Source organism: Geotrypetes seraphini, chromosome 1, assembly GCF_902459505.1.
Source record: "Geotrypetes seraphini chromosome 1, aGeoSer1.1, whole genome shotgun sequence".
NCBI lineage: Eukaryota > Metazoa > Chordata > Amphibia > Gymnophiona > Dermophiidae > Geotrypetes > Geotrypetes seraphini.
Genome location: NC_047084.1, coordinates 237,834,602 through 237,851,605, shown reverse-complemented (window position 1 = coordinate 237,851,605; position 17,004 = coordinate 237,834,602). Strand labels below are relative to the sequence as shown.

At 44.9% G+C, this 17,004-nt stretch overlaps 1 protein-coding gene across 1 annotated transcript in view; it reads left to right on the top strand.

Moving 5' to 3' along the window:
* Positions 1–2,746: 2,746 nt before the first annotated feature.
* ZCCHC4 (zinc finger CCHC-type containing 4) overlaps positions 2,747–17,004 on the top strand; it is a 52,710-nt gene continuing 38,452 nt past the window's right edge. The window contains exons 1-4 of the mRNA XM_033948233.1: positions 2,747–2,972; positions 8,530–8,648; positions 10,642–10,724; positions 14,992–15,267. Of these exons, the coding sequence (XP_033804124.1) occupies positions 2,918–2,972; positions 8,530–8,648; positions 10,642–10,724; positions 14,992–15,267 (533 nt within the window). The 5' untranslated portion in view covers positions 2,747–2,917. The remainder of the gene's footprint in view (positions 2,973–8,529; positions 8,649–10,641; positions 10,725–14,991; positions 15,268–17,004) is intronic.

Below are 17,004 nucleotides of genomic sequence, written 5' to 3'. Positions count from 1 at the left end.
CTTTTGGTAATGTGGTCTCCAGAATTGTACACAGTATTCTAGATGGGGTCTTACCATGGATCTGTACAGTGGCATTATCACCTCGGGCTTATGGCTGACGAAACTTCTACGGATACAGCCCATGATTTGTCTGGCCCTGGATGAAGCTTTCTCCATTTGATTGGCAGACTTCATGTCTTCGCTAATGATCACCCCCAAGTCGCATTCTGCCACTGTCCTTGCTAGGATCTCACCATTCAGGGTGTAGGTCCTGCATGGATTTTTCCCGCCAAGATGCATGACTTGGCAACTAAGTTTCAATGCCAAAAAATGCAAAGTCTCTGACCAATGTTCCAGCAGGAGTAGGTCCTGCGTCATTCTGTCGGGCACTGTGCTTTTGTTTGTTGTGCTTCTGCCTACTATGTGCATAGTTTGGCGTCATCAGCGAATAATGTAATTTTACCTCGAAGCCCCTCAGCCAAGTCTCTTATGAAGATGTTAGAGGATTGGGCCCAAGACTGAGCCCTGCGGTACTCCGCTGATCACCTCCGTCGTATCGGTCGGGGTACCGTTCACCACCACCCTCTGAAGTCTTCCTGTAAGCCAGTCCCTAACCCATGCAGTTAATGTTTCACCCAATCCCATCGAACTCATCTTGCTCAATAACCTGCGGTGCAGGACGCTATCAAACGCTTTGCTGAAGTCTAGATACACGACGTCCAGGGACTCCCCTATATCCAGCTTTTTTGTTACCCAGTCAAAGAAGCCAATCGGATTCGATTGGCAGGACCTTCCCTTCATAAAACCATGTTGATGGGGATCTCGTAGATTCTTCTTGTTCAGGATCGTATCTAATTGGCGTTTGATTAGTGTTTCCATAATTTTACTCACTATTGATGTGAGACTTACAGGTCTATAATTTGCAGCCTCTGTCCTGCTTCCCTTTTTGTGGAGTGGAATGACGTCAGCCGTTTTCCAGTCCAATGGGACCTTTGCTGTACTTAGGGAAAGATTGAAGAGCACGGATAATGGTTCCGCCAGAACGTCACTCAACTCCCTGAGCACCCTAGGGTGTAGTTTGTCTGGTCCCATAGTTTTGTTCTTGTCTTCTTGTCACTCTCTTCCTTTCATCCACCGTCTACCCTCTCTCTGTCCCTTCAATAGGGCATCTTCTCTCCTATTCCCCTTCCAGAAACTTTATGCCTCCCCCCTCACCCTCATTGGTCTGGCATCCATCTCCTTCCCTTCCCCACAAGCCCTGACATCTCTCCCTCCCCCTACATGGTCTGGTATCTCCTTTTCTTTCCCTCCTTCCCATGGACTTGGCATCTCTGGTTCCTCTCTCTTGTCTTCCTTCTCCCTCCTTCCCTCTGTCTCCCCAATTGGGTGCTACAGAAGCAGCATTTATCTCCCCACCATTCCCTTCCATATGCTGCTGCAGCATTTCTCCCCACCACTTCCCTGTGCAGCAGCAGCAGCAGCATTCTCTCCCCCCTTCCCTGTGCAGCAGCAGCATTTCTTTCCCCCTCCCTTTGTAGCAGCAGCATTTCTCTCCCTCTTCTCTGTGCAACAGCAGCATTTCTTCCCCCTTCCCTATGTAGCAGCAGCATTTCTCTCCCCCTTCCCTATGTAGCAGCAGCATTTCTCTCCCCCTTCCCTGTGTAGCAGCAGCATTTCTATCCCCCTTCCCTATGCACCAGCAACATTTCTCTTCTCTGTCCTGTGCAGCAACAGTGTTTCTGGCCATTTTTTTTGCTGCAGCTGGTTTTCCATTCAAAGCCGTGGGCGTCGACACCTTGTGGGCGTCGACACCTTGTGCGATCCGCAGCTGCGTCAGAAGCTTTCTCTCTGACATCGTGATGTCAGAGGGAATGCTTCTGATGCAGTTAATAATAATAATAACAGCTTTTATACCGCAATACCGTGAAGTTCTATGTGGTTTACAGAAGATTAAGCAAAGGTAACAAATTGAATTGACTTTAAGAGGGGAGGAAGAAAGAGAATTAATAGGACAGGAAATTCATTGTTGAGGAGAGATCAAAAGGAAAAGTTAATCGCTATAGAGGGGAGAGAGATCAGTTGTCTAGATGCTTTAGGAACAAGTGTGTTTTAAGATGTTTCCTAAATTCCCCATAAGTAGTGGATAAGTACGGATTACGCGAAGAGCCGACGGCTGCGTCTTTGAGTGGGAAAAACTGCTACAGCAAAGAAACGGACATAAACTAAACACCCGCCAGAGGAAGCACAAGCTGGGCCGCAGACACCCCTGATTTGAAGTTTACTGCCGCTGCTGATGGTTAAGGAAAGAGCAGCGACAGACTAGGGATGGTGGCTGGCTGTGCACCCCCTTGGAGTGTGCACCTGGGGTGGACTGCCCCACCCCTCCCTTGGTAAGCCACTGATGGAGACTGCATTTATTTGTTCTTTCAGCTTTCGTTTCTGCACCGGTAGGCTATATGAGGGGAACATTTGGTAGTAATCCCCAGGATTTTAATTTAACAGTATTGAAATCCTAGTAAAAAGACAGGATTTCCTAGGATCCCACAGATCCTGGACTACCTTAACAGCAGACTGGGGTTGGAAATTCTGATTTTACCCAGACCCCATTTATCGAGTTAATCTTCCTTTAAAATGGGAGGGAAAAGATACAGATTTAGTAGCATTTGAAGTGAAACTAATAAATGAAAGACATGGGGGAAAGCCACTGCTTGCCCTTGATTGGTAGCATGGATTCTCGCACGTAGTAGCTCCGCCAGGGCACAGGGGGCACCATTGATCATCGCAGAGCCTTTCTCCTCTCTCCGTTTCAGTCTTGCTTGCACTCACATCGTCCGAAGTTCATGGGATGGGCCGGAGACTCGTACGGTTTCGTGGTGTAGCATATAACATCAGGCAAATATAAGACAAGGAGCTGCTGCATCGACGTAGAAGCCAAACCATGGAGGTCATCCTGAATGACGCGTTCCTAGCCAGCGCCCCCTGGTGCCCACACGGTAGGAGCCAGACGTGCACCTCTTGCTGATTCTATAGGCATATTTCGTCACGGTGTGCGTCTGCTGTTCGGTCGTATTTCGGCAAAATACTTTCCGAAGGCGGGCGCATGTATTGCGTCATAATGTCTGACAATGCTTGACAAGATCCCTACCCACTGCCCCATTAATGTAGAATAGAATTTCTCTTCGTCTTGCTCTAACAGTTGGTGACGTCGATTCTTTCTAGCTGGCATAAATAAGGACGTGAGATAAGAGCTGTGGCTGAGTCAGAGTAAGGTCCTTTCGGACCAGTGTCTGAGTTACAATATCAGTAGGATAGTCAGGTCAGCTAGTTTTGGATGGTCCTGATCCCAAAGTGAGTTGGCACAAAATATAAATACCTGAGCTGGAGAGGCTCTCCACGCCCCACTAGCTGAAGACCGGCTTCTGTGACTAGAATGCTTCCAAATTTGAAAGCCTGCAGCAATTTTCCCTGTTTGCTGCTGGCCTCAACATGCATACTTGATTTCACAGAGGCAGGCTGGTTGGTGGCAGCAGCTCAGGGTCATTGCTGTTGGCTGCTGAAATTGGAAACTTCTAGCCACTAAAGGAGGTGGTCTTTGGCTGGTAGAACTTGGCCTTGCCAACCACAGCAAGATTGTGTCAATTTTGGGTGAGCTTGAGTCCAAAGTAGATGGGCCCCTACCCACTTGGAAACATATGTGTTGCCATACTGGGAAGGTCCATCAAACCCACTATCTTGTTTCCAGCAGTCCAATCTAGGTTACAAATATTAGGCAAGATCCCAAAAGAGTAAAACAGATTTTATGTTTATCTTAGAAATAAGCAGCAGGTTTTCCAAAGTCTTTAAATAATGGCTTATAGACTTTTAGGAAATAAAACTTTTTTTTTTTTTTAAACCCTGCTAAACTTTCTGCTTTTACCACATTCTATGACAACAAATTCCAGAGTTGAATTACATGTTAAGTGAAGAAATATTTTCTTTGTTTTGTTTTAAATTTACTACTTATAATAGCTTCATCACATGCCCCCTAATCCTAGTATTTTTTTTTTAGGTAAACATGTGACTCATGTCTACCTATTCCACTCCACTCAGTATTTTGTAGACCTCTATCATATGTCCCTTTAGCTGTCTCTACTGTAAGCTGAAGAGCCTAGTCACTTTAGCCTTTCCTCATAGGGAAGTTGTCCCATCTCCCTTATCACTGTTGTCGCCCTTCTCTACTATTTCTAATTTTTCTATATCAGTTTTGAGATGCAGTGACCAGAATTGCACACAGTATTCAAAGTGTGGTGGCACCATGGAGCTATACAAAGGCATTATAACATTTCCATCTTTGTTTTCCATTCTTTTTCCTGATAATTCCTAACATTCTATTTGCTTTCTTAGCCACCGCTGCCTATTGAGCTGAAGGTTTCAATGTATCCTCAACAATGACACCTAGATCCAGTGATGTAGTAAGGGGAGAGTGGGGGGGAGGCAGTCCGCCCTGGTCACCATTTTGGTGCGAGCGCAAGCACCTGTCCTCTTCTCCACTCCCCCACTCCGTTCCCACTTCCTCACTGCCTTGCGCGCTGCTTCCCTTCCCTGTTACTTCTGTAACATTCCTGGCGTGAGCAGCAACCCCCAACCATTTTGAAGAGGCGGGCCTGATGGCAAGAGGGAATGGGCATCCTTCTTGATGGTCTTCTTGTAAAGGTATGGGGGGTTGGGGGAGTGTTTGGTTCAGGCAGGAGAAAGTGGCATCCCTCCTGCTAATTTTGGGTGTGGGGGGTTTTGAGGGATGTCTTCAATCAGAAGGGAGTGGGCATCCCTCCTGCTGATTTTGGGGGTGTTTTTAGGAGGTCTTCTGCCAGCTGCAGCTGGCTGAGCTGATTGCGGCAGGGGAGTTTCCCTTGATCAGCTGAGCCAGCAGGACATCCCTGAAATCTACCATACATGAAGCGACAAGCCTCTACATTAAATCAGTACACAAACGGCGGAGAAACAACAAACCCCAATGGTACTCCGCAGAAATATCGCACCTCGTCAAGGAGAAGAAAAAAACATTTATTTCCTACAAACGAACGGAGACTAGGGAAGCTAAACTAGAACATAGGGCGAGGTCTGCAGCGGTCAAAACGGCAGTCAGGGAGGCCAAACTTCGAGTGGAAGAGACCCTGGCAAAGAACATGAAGAAAGGGGACAAATCCTTCTTTAGGTATATTAGTGATAGGAAAAAGAACACAGATGGGATAGTACGCCTTAGAAAACCAGATGGGAACTGCGCAGAATCAGATTCCGATAAAGCAGAACTGAATGAATACTTCTGCTCGGCCTTCACCTGCAAGGCACCGGGGCACGGTCCGCAGTTGCAGGCAAGGCCCAGCGTGGAAGACTCGTTTCAGAATTTCGAGTTCACACCTGGTGACGTCTACTACGAACTGGCAAGACTCAAGGTGAACAAAGCCATGGGACCGGACAATCTACACCCCAGGGTGCTCAGCGAGCTGCGTGATGTCCTGGCAGAACCGCTATCAGGATTCTTCAATCTCTCCCTAAGTTCAGGGAGAGTCCCCATAGACTGGAAAACAGCTAACGTCGTTCCACTGCACAAAAAGGGTTGCAGGGCAGAGGTTGCAAACTACAGACTGGTGAGTCTCACATCAATAGTATGCAAACTCATGGAAACACTAATCAAACGTAAATTAGACGCAATCTTGGATGAGGAGAATCTACGGGATCCCAGTCAACACGGATTCACCAAGGGTAGGTCCTGACAATCCAATCTCATCAGCTTCTTTGACTGGGTAACAAAACAGCTAGACTTGGGAGAATCCGTGGACGTCGTATACCTAGACTTCAGCAAAGCTTTCGATAGTGTCCCGCATTGCAGGCTGTTGAGCAAGAGGAAATCAATGGGGCTGGGAGAAACACTAACTACATGGGTCAATGACTGGCTGAGTGGCAGACTTCAGAGGGTGGTAGTTAACGGTACCCTCTCTAAAACATCGGAGGTGACCAGTGGAGTACCGCAGGGCTCAGTCTTGGGCTCGCTCCTTTTCAACATATTCATAGGGGACCTAACTCAGGGGCTTCAAGGTAAGATAACGTTATTCACTGACGACGCCAAACTATGCAATATAGTGAGAGACGGCAATTCACCTGATAGTATGACATAGGACCCACATTTGTTGGAGCTTTGGTCCTCGACCTGGCAGCTGGGCTTCAACGCTAAGAAATGCAAGATTATGCACCTCGGCAGCAGAAATCCGTGCAGAACTTATGCCTTGAATGGTGAGACCTTAGCTAGAACTTCAACAGAACGAGACTTGGGAGTGATCATCAGCGCAGACATGAAAACTGCTGATCATGTGGAGAAGGCTTCATCTAAGGCAAGACAGTTGTTAGGTTGCATCCACAGGAGTTTCGTCAGCCGGAAGCCTGAAGTCATAATGCCATTATACAGAACCATGGTGAGACCTCATTTGGAATACTGTATGCTATTCGGTGCAACGGATGGCCACCAGGATGGTCTTGGGGCTCAAGGCTCTATCGTACGAGGAAAGGCTGAAAAATTTGCAGCTGTACTCACTCGAGGAACGTAGGGAGAGAGGAGACATGATCGAGACGTTTAAGTATCGAGATGGAAGAAGAGATTCTCTTTCTCAAAGGACCCTCAGCTACAAGAGGGCATCCGCTTAAACTCAGCAGCGGGAAATTTCATTGCGACACCAAGAAATATTTCTTCACCGAGAGAGTGGTTGATCCTTGGAACGAGCTCCCGGTGCAGGTGATCGAGGCAAACAGAATGCAAGAATTTAAGAGCAAATGGGATGTCCATTTGGGATCCCTTAGAGGGTTAAGCCAAGGGAACCTGTCACCAGGAGTGGGATCCCTAGGATAATAGACTTGGGGGTGGGTCAGTAGAGTGGGCAGACCTGATGGGCTATGGCCCTTATCTGCCGTCATCTTCTATGTTTCTATGACTCCCCAAAGCTGCGGTTTCGGCAAGTCCTGCAGTTCAGCTGACCAGGGGTGGGATGGGGGATTCCCCTGCCACGATCAGCTGATGGAAAGCTGCGCTTTAGTGACAAAAGATAGGCGGCTGAAATGTAGGCCAGGATTTTCCAGCCTACATTTCAGCTGGCTATTATTGCAGTCGGGCGCTATTCTCTAACTGTTGTGCGATTGGCAGCCACTGACATGAGCGCTGGTTAGAGAAAGTTTTTAAAAAATTTTTAAACTGCTTTAGATATTTTATTATTTGTGGTATAAAGTTGTAATGTGACTGCTTTTAAAATGTTTTTGTCAACTTTAAGCTTAGGAGAAGATATTCAGTGGCAGTGGTCAATGAGTTTTGCTGCTGCTGGCTTTATGCCCAGATATTCAATGTTGGGTCAGGTCCAGGCACCATCACTTGAATATACATGTATGTGTGGACAGCCATCACTTAACTGGTTAAGTGCCAATATTTAGTCTTAATCACTTAATTTAACTGGGCAGAGGTAGATCTGCTATTTATGCAGTCATGTTTGATTAGCTAGCTTCATCAGTTAAGGGCTGAATATAGGCATTTAATTGGTTAACTTGCAACCATGCCCTGATTTTGCCTCTGGACCTGCCTAGATAGTTGTTGCTGATATTGAGTATCTAGTGTGACTGCTCTTTTGTGGGAATGCTATTTATCCTATTATATCGATGGAGTTCTGCTTTTATTCTTTTAGATATGTTTTTATTGTATGGTATCCACCTTGACCTGTAATTTCAGAAAAGCTAAGCATATTCAGTAGCACTATCCAGTTTAAGGCCGCTTTATACTAAGCCACGGTAGAGGTTTCTACCATGACCCAGGGCGCTAAATGCTCCGATGCTCATAGGAATTCTATGAGCACCAGAGAAGCTTCGGAGCATTTAGCGGCTTAGTTAGGGTTACCATATTTTGAGCGGTAAAAACCTGGACACATGGCCCTGGCCTGTTCCGCCCCATTCCATCCCAGCCCCGCTTCCATAAAGCTTCCTCTCATCTTTCCCGATGAGCTCCAGCCACGTCTAGATGGACTGGAGCATGCACGGATGTGTATGACGTCATCCGTGCATGCTCAGAGGCCCTCCAGATACGCCTGGAGCTTGTTAGGGCTTTCCAAACCGGGACAAACTACTGGGATTTGGAAAGTCCATCCAGGTACCTGGACAGTCCTCTAAAAAGAGGACATATCCTGGTTTCCCCGGACATATGGTAACCAAAAAAAGGGGGTGCCATTGAATATCAGGAGATAGCTTTCCCCCCCCACCCCCAGGCAATTTAATCAGAAGCCTCTCTTACCTGGTTAAATCAGGTTGAATATTGATTCCTTACCGTTTTTTTTACAAGAGATTTTGCAGGCATTAACAGTTGATTGTGAACTGCTATTATATATTAAAAAATTTTCTCAAATTTAAAATTCTGTACTTACCAAAGCATAAATGTGCATGTGGCCAAGATATGGGCATATCAGCCAGACTCAGCCAGTTGATTGAGTCTGATTTGCAACACTTTTTCAGGAATGCATTGATGTTTCCCTTTGTTTGTTCCAGGCCCCACTCTTTTGTTTGTAAAGATCAGCCAAGAGCAAGAGCAAGGTAGAAGATTTTATGCCTGTTCTGCTTGCAGAGACAGGAAAGACTGTAACTTTTTTCAGTGGGAAAATGAAAAGGTAAGAGTCTTCCATAAGATATCATGCATACTTGTTTCCCATTTGGAATTCCTTTGAGTGACTCAGTAATTATTTTTGCTTAGAATACAGATGGAGCCATATCCGCTGCTATAATTTAAGTCTGTAGTGGTTTGCACTTGGAGAAAGATTTCTTGCCAGATTCTCACTGTGTTGTTTCTATTTTCAAATCTCTTGGTACAAAAGGAAGAATTGGTTAGAAGAGTCAAGAAATATTTTCAGCATGTGCCTTATCTACCTCATTCCCTGCCCCACCCCCATTTCATTCTGATCATTCCCATCTCTTATACCTTATGACTGGAATAGACTTCTTGAATTGCTTTGTCATGCTTCCTCTCTAGTCTTATTCAAATTGAGTCTAAACTTCCTTCTTTTTGAGATTGTTTTCAAATCTTTAACTTAGGAAATTCAGGTAAAATTGGTAGGTTCTTGCCCCAGAGCACTTACAGATAAATATAGACACCCTTTAAATCTTTGAGCAAGTCTCATATACCCTCCTGCTTCCAAGAGCAACACTCCACCCTGGATCAGCTCATTTCTCTCTGAGTAAAACGGTGTGGTGGCCATGAATGTGGAAGAAAGTGTTACTTTCAAAAGCTAATCTTAAATGCACTAAATTAGTCCAATAAAAAGGTGTCATCTTAGTTCCTTTATGTTTTTGTTTGATTTCTATATATTATCTCTCAGAGCAATTAGTCCATCAATCTCTCTGCTCCCATCCCCTGTCCTTCTGCTCATCTACATCATGGGTCATTTCTTCCTCTCTTCCTCTCCTCACACCCAATACCGAGTCATTTTCCTTCTCTCTCTTTCTCCATCCTGGTTCCAATTGCACTCCATCATGTTATTTAACACTCGGTTGTGCTCATTGTCCCCCCTCCAACAGTTTCCTGTGTAGTTTTCAAGTTTTTGTTCTCCCTTATCCCTAGGTTCATGGTTTGTCCTTCCCCAAAACAGTTGTTTCAGAATTTCCAATATCACAAGATTTGAATCCCCCCCCCATTTCTCTTCATGACCACCCTATAGTTTTCATCTCACAAGGCCCAATTCCCAGCATACCCACATTCCTCACCCCTTAATTTCAGAGTATGTGCTATTTTCTCATCTTAGAGTCCTGTTTTCTCAAATCTCCATTCTTCCTGTGTTCTTCACCCCAAGTTTAGAGTTTTTGCTCACTTCTACCCCATTATATTTTTGCGTTTCTACACTCTGAATTTCTCACTCACTGTATCCCCAGTCTAAGTCTACATGTTGGCTTTCTTCTCTGTCCAAGTGTATTCAGTCATGTTCCTGCTCCTGCCTTTCACTTCATGCCCTGGCCTCATACCTCTAACGTGGTGCTCCTTGTTTTTCCAGATGCAGACTGGTGCTTTCTCCTCTTCCTCCCTGGCCCACACAGTTTACTTATCATTTGTTTTAACCACACGGGGCTCTGTGGATAGGGAGTGCACAGTTCAGACGAAAGACCAGTAAAATATTTAGGTTGCTAGAGGAACATAATCCTGTACCAACAGAAGCAGAAGAAGCATTATTAGCAGGAACAAAGTTAGAGGCACAATTGCAAGGCCAGAGATGAGGGAAAGAAGAAATTATTTGGGAGCCCCATGTGCTTGGGTCTGGGCAGGAAATGGATTTCTGAAATGAGAAACTCCTGTCTAAAGCTGAATAAGGGTCATTCAGTGGCTAGATGCCCAAATCAATGAGATTTAATTTTCACTCAGATGCTGTGCTGTTTTAAGGCTGGTAAAATGGTTCCTTTATCAGATCATTTGAATATGTGAAATTAAAGCGCAATGATGCAAATAAAAATAACCAAAAGTGCCTGTGTCACAGATGTTATGCAGCGTGAGAATCCATGACAGGTGACATTTAATTTATGAGTATTATTTTCAGTTAAATAACTTCTTTTTTTTGTGCATCTACATATTGTACCTAGACGTGTATTTGTATTTTTAAATGCTTGTCCTTATTGCAGGTGTCAGAAGCTAGATGTTTAGCACGGGAAGAATATAACAGAAGCCGTCAGCCTTCTCTGTCACATGAAAAGTATATGGAAAGGTATGCAATGTCTTATTTCCATTATTCAGAATATTTTTTACACTCATTCACTCAGCATTGTATTTATTTGTTGATCCTTAATTGCGTTTTCTGCCTTACACGGCAGCACTTCCACTTCAGCACCTATCGACTTGCTCAGATCTCAAAGGTTTCTAGTCCATCTACTCTCACGTAGACCAGCACTGCAGGGTTTTGAAATGACCATTATCTGGAAATATACCTCAGTGCCTTTTTATAAAAAATATTCCTTATTCGTTTTTGAAAATCAAATACATAGTGCAAAACAGATGAACAATCAATCAAGTAATATAACATATTGCACTCTATTCCAACAATTAATATAAAGCTGTTTAACCCCCTACCCTAACCCTCCCCCTCCCCTCCTGGATGTGTATAACAATCTTTCATGAAGCAAAGGGAAATAATGTTAATAATTCACATTTATATCTTACAATACTTTGTTAACGGGCCTCAAATTTCCTTGAATTTGCTATGGTGTCCCCTCTGTAAAGAATTAATATTTTCAAACTTATAAATCTGGCATAGGGATTCCCACCAGAAACTATAATTTAAGTTATCCCAACTTTTCCAGTTTTTCATTATAAGCTGCATTGCCACTCCTGTCATGATGAGGAATAATTTATTCTGGTTTGCATTGATTGGTCTCTTGGGGAATAATATCGTTCCAAACAATATTACATCATATGATAATGATAATGGAACTTCCAATATCGTAATAATTTAACCACAAATAGATTTCCAGAATTTAAGTATCAAGGGACAATAGTATATACACCTCAGTGCCTTACTCCAGCATCCTTCTCAGTAGATTCTAAAATTTGGATTGACACTGGTATTGGTCCCAAAATCTCATCTTATATTCGAGTTCATACGGTAATTGGAATTTATAATAAAACTAGTCTTTAAGCCCGTTACATTAAAGGGTGCTAGAATAGATGTGTCTGTCTGTCTGTGTTTCTTTATCTCTCTCTCCTTGGCCGCTGTCTGTGTCCTTCTGTTTCCCCCCCCACCCCGAGCAAAGCTGTCTGCCCCCAGCACACCCCTCCCCCCAAACCAGCCCCCTTTCCCTCTCCCTAACTGTCTCTCCATGGCCCTCTTCTGTCTTCCCCCCAGAGCAAAACTGTTTGCCCTAAGCAGCCCCCTTTCCCTCTCCCTGTCTCTCCATGGCCCCTTCTGTCTTCCCCCCAGAGCAAAGCTGTCTGTTCCCAACACACCTCCCACCCAAAGCAGCCCCCTTTCCCTCTCCCTATCTCTCCATGACCCTTTCTGTCTCCCCCCAGCACCCCTCCCCCCAAAGCAGCCCCCTTTCCCTCTCCGTCTTTCCATGGCCCCTTCTGTCTTTCCCCCAAAGCAAAACTGTCTGTCCCCAGCACACCTCCCCCCCAAAGCAGCCCCCTTTCCCTCTCCCTATCTCTCTATGGCCCCTTCTGTCTCCCCCCTGCTTACTCTCCCTCCATCCCGGCGTCTTCTGGCCTGCTCCTCTTCAAAGCAGGCCGCGATTGTGGTGGCCGGCCCCAGCGAACCTTGCAGGCCGCTCCCCAACCCGGAAGCATGCTCCCTCCCGACGCGATCCCATGCGTCAGAGGGAACGTGCCACCGAGGCCGGAAAGCGGCCAATGAGGCCCGCCAAAGCCGGCCACAATCGCAGGCTGCCCCGAAGAGGAGGATCAGCGGCAACGGCAGCTGCAGTGAGCGAGGGCGGGAGGAGGCTTGCTTCGGGTTGGTGAGCGAGGGCGGGAGGTCTGAGGCTTGCTTCGGGTTGGTGAGCGAGGGCGGGAGGAGGCTTGCTTCGGGTTGGTGAGTGAGGGCTGGAGGAGGGGAGTGGCCAGAGTGATCTCTGGCCAGGTTCTAAAATGGAACACGGCCACGGATCACACACCACAGCGGCAGGGATCATGCTTTTTTAAAAGCGCATGCGCCGCTAACATTTTATTATATAGGATAACATGTCTTAATGGTAGCCTGTGTTAACTTCCCCCCTTAATTACTGTTTCAAATTCAAACTGAAGGCAAGTAACACATATAGGTATCTGCCCCCCAAATGGGCTTACAGTCAGCATTATGACCGAGGCAATGGAGGGTGAAGTGATTTGCTCCAGTCACAATGAATATCAGTGGGAGAAGTAGGATTTGAACCTTGGCTTCCCTGATTCCTTAGTCTGGTACTATTCCAGTGTGCTTTGTGAAGGAAAGTAATCAAATCCGAGTAAACATTCTCTAATTCCTCACAACCCGCACATATCAAGTACGCTTCAACTGCAACCTCTCTAAAACATGGAGAAACCCATCAGGCGTTCCACAGGGGTCCCCACTATCCCCACTACTCTTCAACGTCTATACATCTTCACTAGGCATGCAGCTGGCCCGGCGGGGTATAAAAGTATTCAGTTATGCGGATGACTTTACAATCATTATCCCGTTCATCATGTCTCCCTCTGAAATCACCCCCACAGCAACAGAAGCGCTAAACCTGATGGAACAATGGACCACAGAATTCAGACTGAAGCTCAATTCAGATAAAACTAAATTCTTTATAGCCTCGCCACACCCACATATCACGACAAAATCAATACACATTAACAATCTTTACTACCCCATTCAACCAACAATGAAGGTTCTGGGGTACTGGACCAAGGTCTAACTACGAAAGACCATGTGGACTCCCTAGTCAGAAAAGGGTTTTTTACTCTCTGGAAACTTAGATCCATTAGAGCATACTTCGACGCCTCAGCATTCAGAATTCTAGTACAATCCCTAATACTAAGCCACCTTGACTATTGCAACATTACCCACCTGGCCATCCCCCGGAAGCTAATGCAGAGACTTCAACTGATACAAAATGCAGCAGTCAGGTTAATTTTCGGGCTGCAGAAGTCCGATCACATAACCCCTTCCTACCGACTCCTGCACTGGCTGCCAATGGAGGCACGTACGAAGTTCAAGCTGGGATGTCTCTGCTTCAAGGTATTATCTGGCCTAGCCCCTAAATACATAACAGACCTCTTCTCATTCTCAACCAACAGACATGAGAGAAGAACACACCTGAAATTCGTTTCCCCACCGGCTAGAGGATGCAAATATAAGAGATACCATCAACAACTTCTATCGTATCAAGCAGCCTTATGGGGCAAAGACTTAGAAAAACTAATTACACACACAAACAACTATGGTGAATTTAGAAAACACCTAAAAACATTCCTGTTCTCGAAATACCTAGGTAACGATTCAGGACAATAGCCCCCTTCGTAATCCCACCCAGATCTGATCTTGTAAACTGTTAACCTCTGATCTCTATCTATGATTGCTCCATTCAAATTATGGAATTTCTCTAATTCATTGTAAATCGCACGGAACTTCACGGTCCTGCAGTATATAAACTGTTGCTATTATTATCACTGTTGTTACTATCAGATGTTCTCAGCTATACTCTGTAAGTCGCTGTCTGCACAGTTTCTCTTCGTTGTGAACCGCCTAGAAGTCGCAAGATTGTTGGCGGTATATAAGAATAAAGTTATTATTATTATTAAATATTAAAATCGGTTAAGAAAAATGTATGTTAATATTTTTTTGTTTATAGTTTTGAACTGAGAGAATGACACGGTGACAGAATTTGTCACCATCCCCGTCCCTACGGATAACTGCGGGAAACCATGCCCATGTTATTCTTTAATGAGAGAGGAAAGAATCAGAGTATGAATGGGCATAACCACTAACCCTTAAGCTTTGCATTAAAGAATGCTGGTGTAGAAGGACCGAGGTTGAGATAAACATAAGAATTGCCGCTGCTGGGTCAGACCAGTGGTCCATTGTGCCCAGCAGTCCGCTCACGCAGCGGCCCTCTGGTCAAAGACCAGCGCCCTAACTGAGACTAGCCCTACCTGCGTACGTTCTGGTTCAGCAGGAACTTGTCTAACTTTGTATTGAATCCCTGGAGGGTGTTTTCCCCTATGACAGACTCCGGAAGAGCATTCCAGTTTTCTACCACTCTCTGGGTGAAGAAGAACTTCCTTATGTTCATACGGAATCTATTCCCTTTCAGTTTTAGAGAATGCCCTCTCGTTCTCCCTACCTTGGAGGGTGAACAAAGAATGACTTGGGATGGTTTCCTGCAGTTATCCGTGGGGGACAGGGATGATACAACTGGTGTGGTTTCTGTTTCCAGGAAAGGAACAGTACGGACTGTTTGAATGACGTCAATTATTTCTGATCACTTTGTAAATTTGCTTTTGCTGATTTTTCTTTCAAGATTTCGGGATGTCCTTTTGTTGCCCTTGGTGGAGAGGAAGTTTTGCCGAGACTGTCAGCAGCTTCTGCTGCGGGAGGAGTGGGGTGAGCACATGGGTCACCAGGTAGCAGCCGATGTCTCCGTCACACAGTTGCAGCAGCCTAGTCAGCTGCTCTATCCTCTGGAAAACAAAAAAAGCAATGCACAGTATTTGTTTGCTGAGCGCAGCTGCCGGTTTTTGCTGGAATTTATCCTTGCGCTGGGATTCAGGAGAGTACTCTCAGTGGGCACCCCAAGGTATGCTAACACCTGGCCAGACTTTGTGTTGCCATAACTAGATTTATTATCCTATGCAACAATGAATTTCCATAAAGATATAAACTAAGTTTAGATCCATGTACTTAAAAAAAAAACCTACACATGCATATGAGTGTGCTTTTGTGTGTTTTCTTCACCTCGTATAGCAATTATTCTTTTCTCTCCTATATACTTTACTTTATATCTGCCAAGAGTATTTTGCTCTAACTGACTTTCAGATCATTTAAAGCAGGAATACTATCACAAATGTTAATGCAATTAAAGCAAAATCATTAAGATTGCTCCCCCACCTTTCATTTTAACTGACTTTATAGCTGTGCAAAGGTCAGAGGGCTATTTGTTGTCTCAGCAGTTTTCTCCTGACCCTTTGGGCTTCCAGTTCATTCAGGACCTAGTCTAACCACAGTGACAGTCCTCCAGCTAAAATAGACAGGCTGTGGTTTCCTTCTGAAGCTGTCAGAGAATGCTTTTGAAACCAGTTGGTAAGAGTTGCTATTGTGTGGTGCCTTTCTCTAGAACCCTTTGCTGCAGCTGGTTTAAGGAGCAGGGGCCAAATCTGGAAATTAAACCCAAGCTTCCTGCAAGGCAGCATATGTTGTACTACTGAGCCAGGCCCTGATAATAGAGTGTTTAGTGTTCAAAACATAGAAACATGATGGCAGGTAAAGGCCAAATAACCCATCCAGTCTTCCCATCTGCAATAACCATTATCTCTTCCTCTCTCTAAGAGATCCCATGTGCCTATCCCACGCTTTCTTGAATTCAGACACAGTCTCTGTCTCCACCACCTCTTCTGGGAGTCTGTTCCACGCATCTACCACCCTTTCTGTAAAAAAGTATTTCCTTAGATTACTCCTGAGCCTATCACCTCTTAACTTCATCCAGAGCTTCCTTTCAAATAAAAGAGACTTGACTCATGCACATTTATATTACATAGGTATTTAAACGTCTCTATCATATCTCCATTCTCCCGCCTTTCCTCTAAAGTATACATATTGAGATCCTAAGTCTGTCCCCCATATGCCTTATGATGAAGACCATGCACCATTTTAGTAGCCTTCCTCTGGACCGACTCCATCCTTTTTATATCCTTTTGAAGGTGCGGTCTCCAGAATTGTACAAAATATTCTAAATGAGGTCTCACCAGTGTCTTATACAGCGGCATCAATACTTCCTTTTTTCTACTGGCCATACCTCTCCCTATGCACCCTAGCATCCTTCTAGCTTTCACCGTCACCTTTTCAACCTGTTTGGTCACTTTTAGATCAGCACATACAATCACATCCAAGTCCCGCTTTTCTGTTGTGCACATAAGTTTTTCACCCTCTAAACTGTACCGTTCCCTTATGTTTTTGCAGCCCAAATATATGACCTTTCATTTCTTAGCATTAAATTTTAGCTGCCAAATTTCAGATTATTCTTCAAGCTTCGCCAGGTCTTTCTTCTTGTTATTCACACCATCCGGGATGCCTATTCTATTGCAGATTTTAGTATCATCTGCAGAGGCAAATCTTACCTGACAGCCCTTCAGCAATATTGCTTATGAAAATGTTAAAAAGAACAGGCCCAAGAACAGAACCTTGAGGCACACCACTGGTAACATCCCTTTCCTCAGAGCAATCTCTATTGACCAATACCCTCTGTCATCTTCCACTCAACCAGTTTCTGACCCAGCTCGTTACTTTGGGGCCCATCCTACTTAATCATACAGCATTC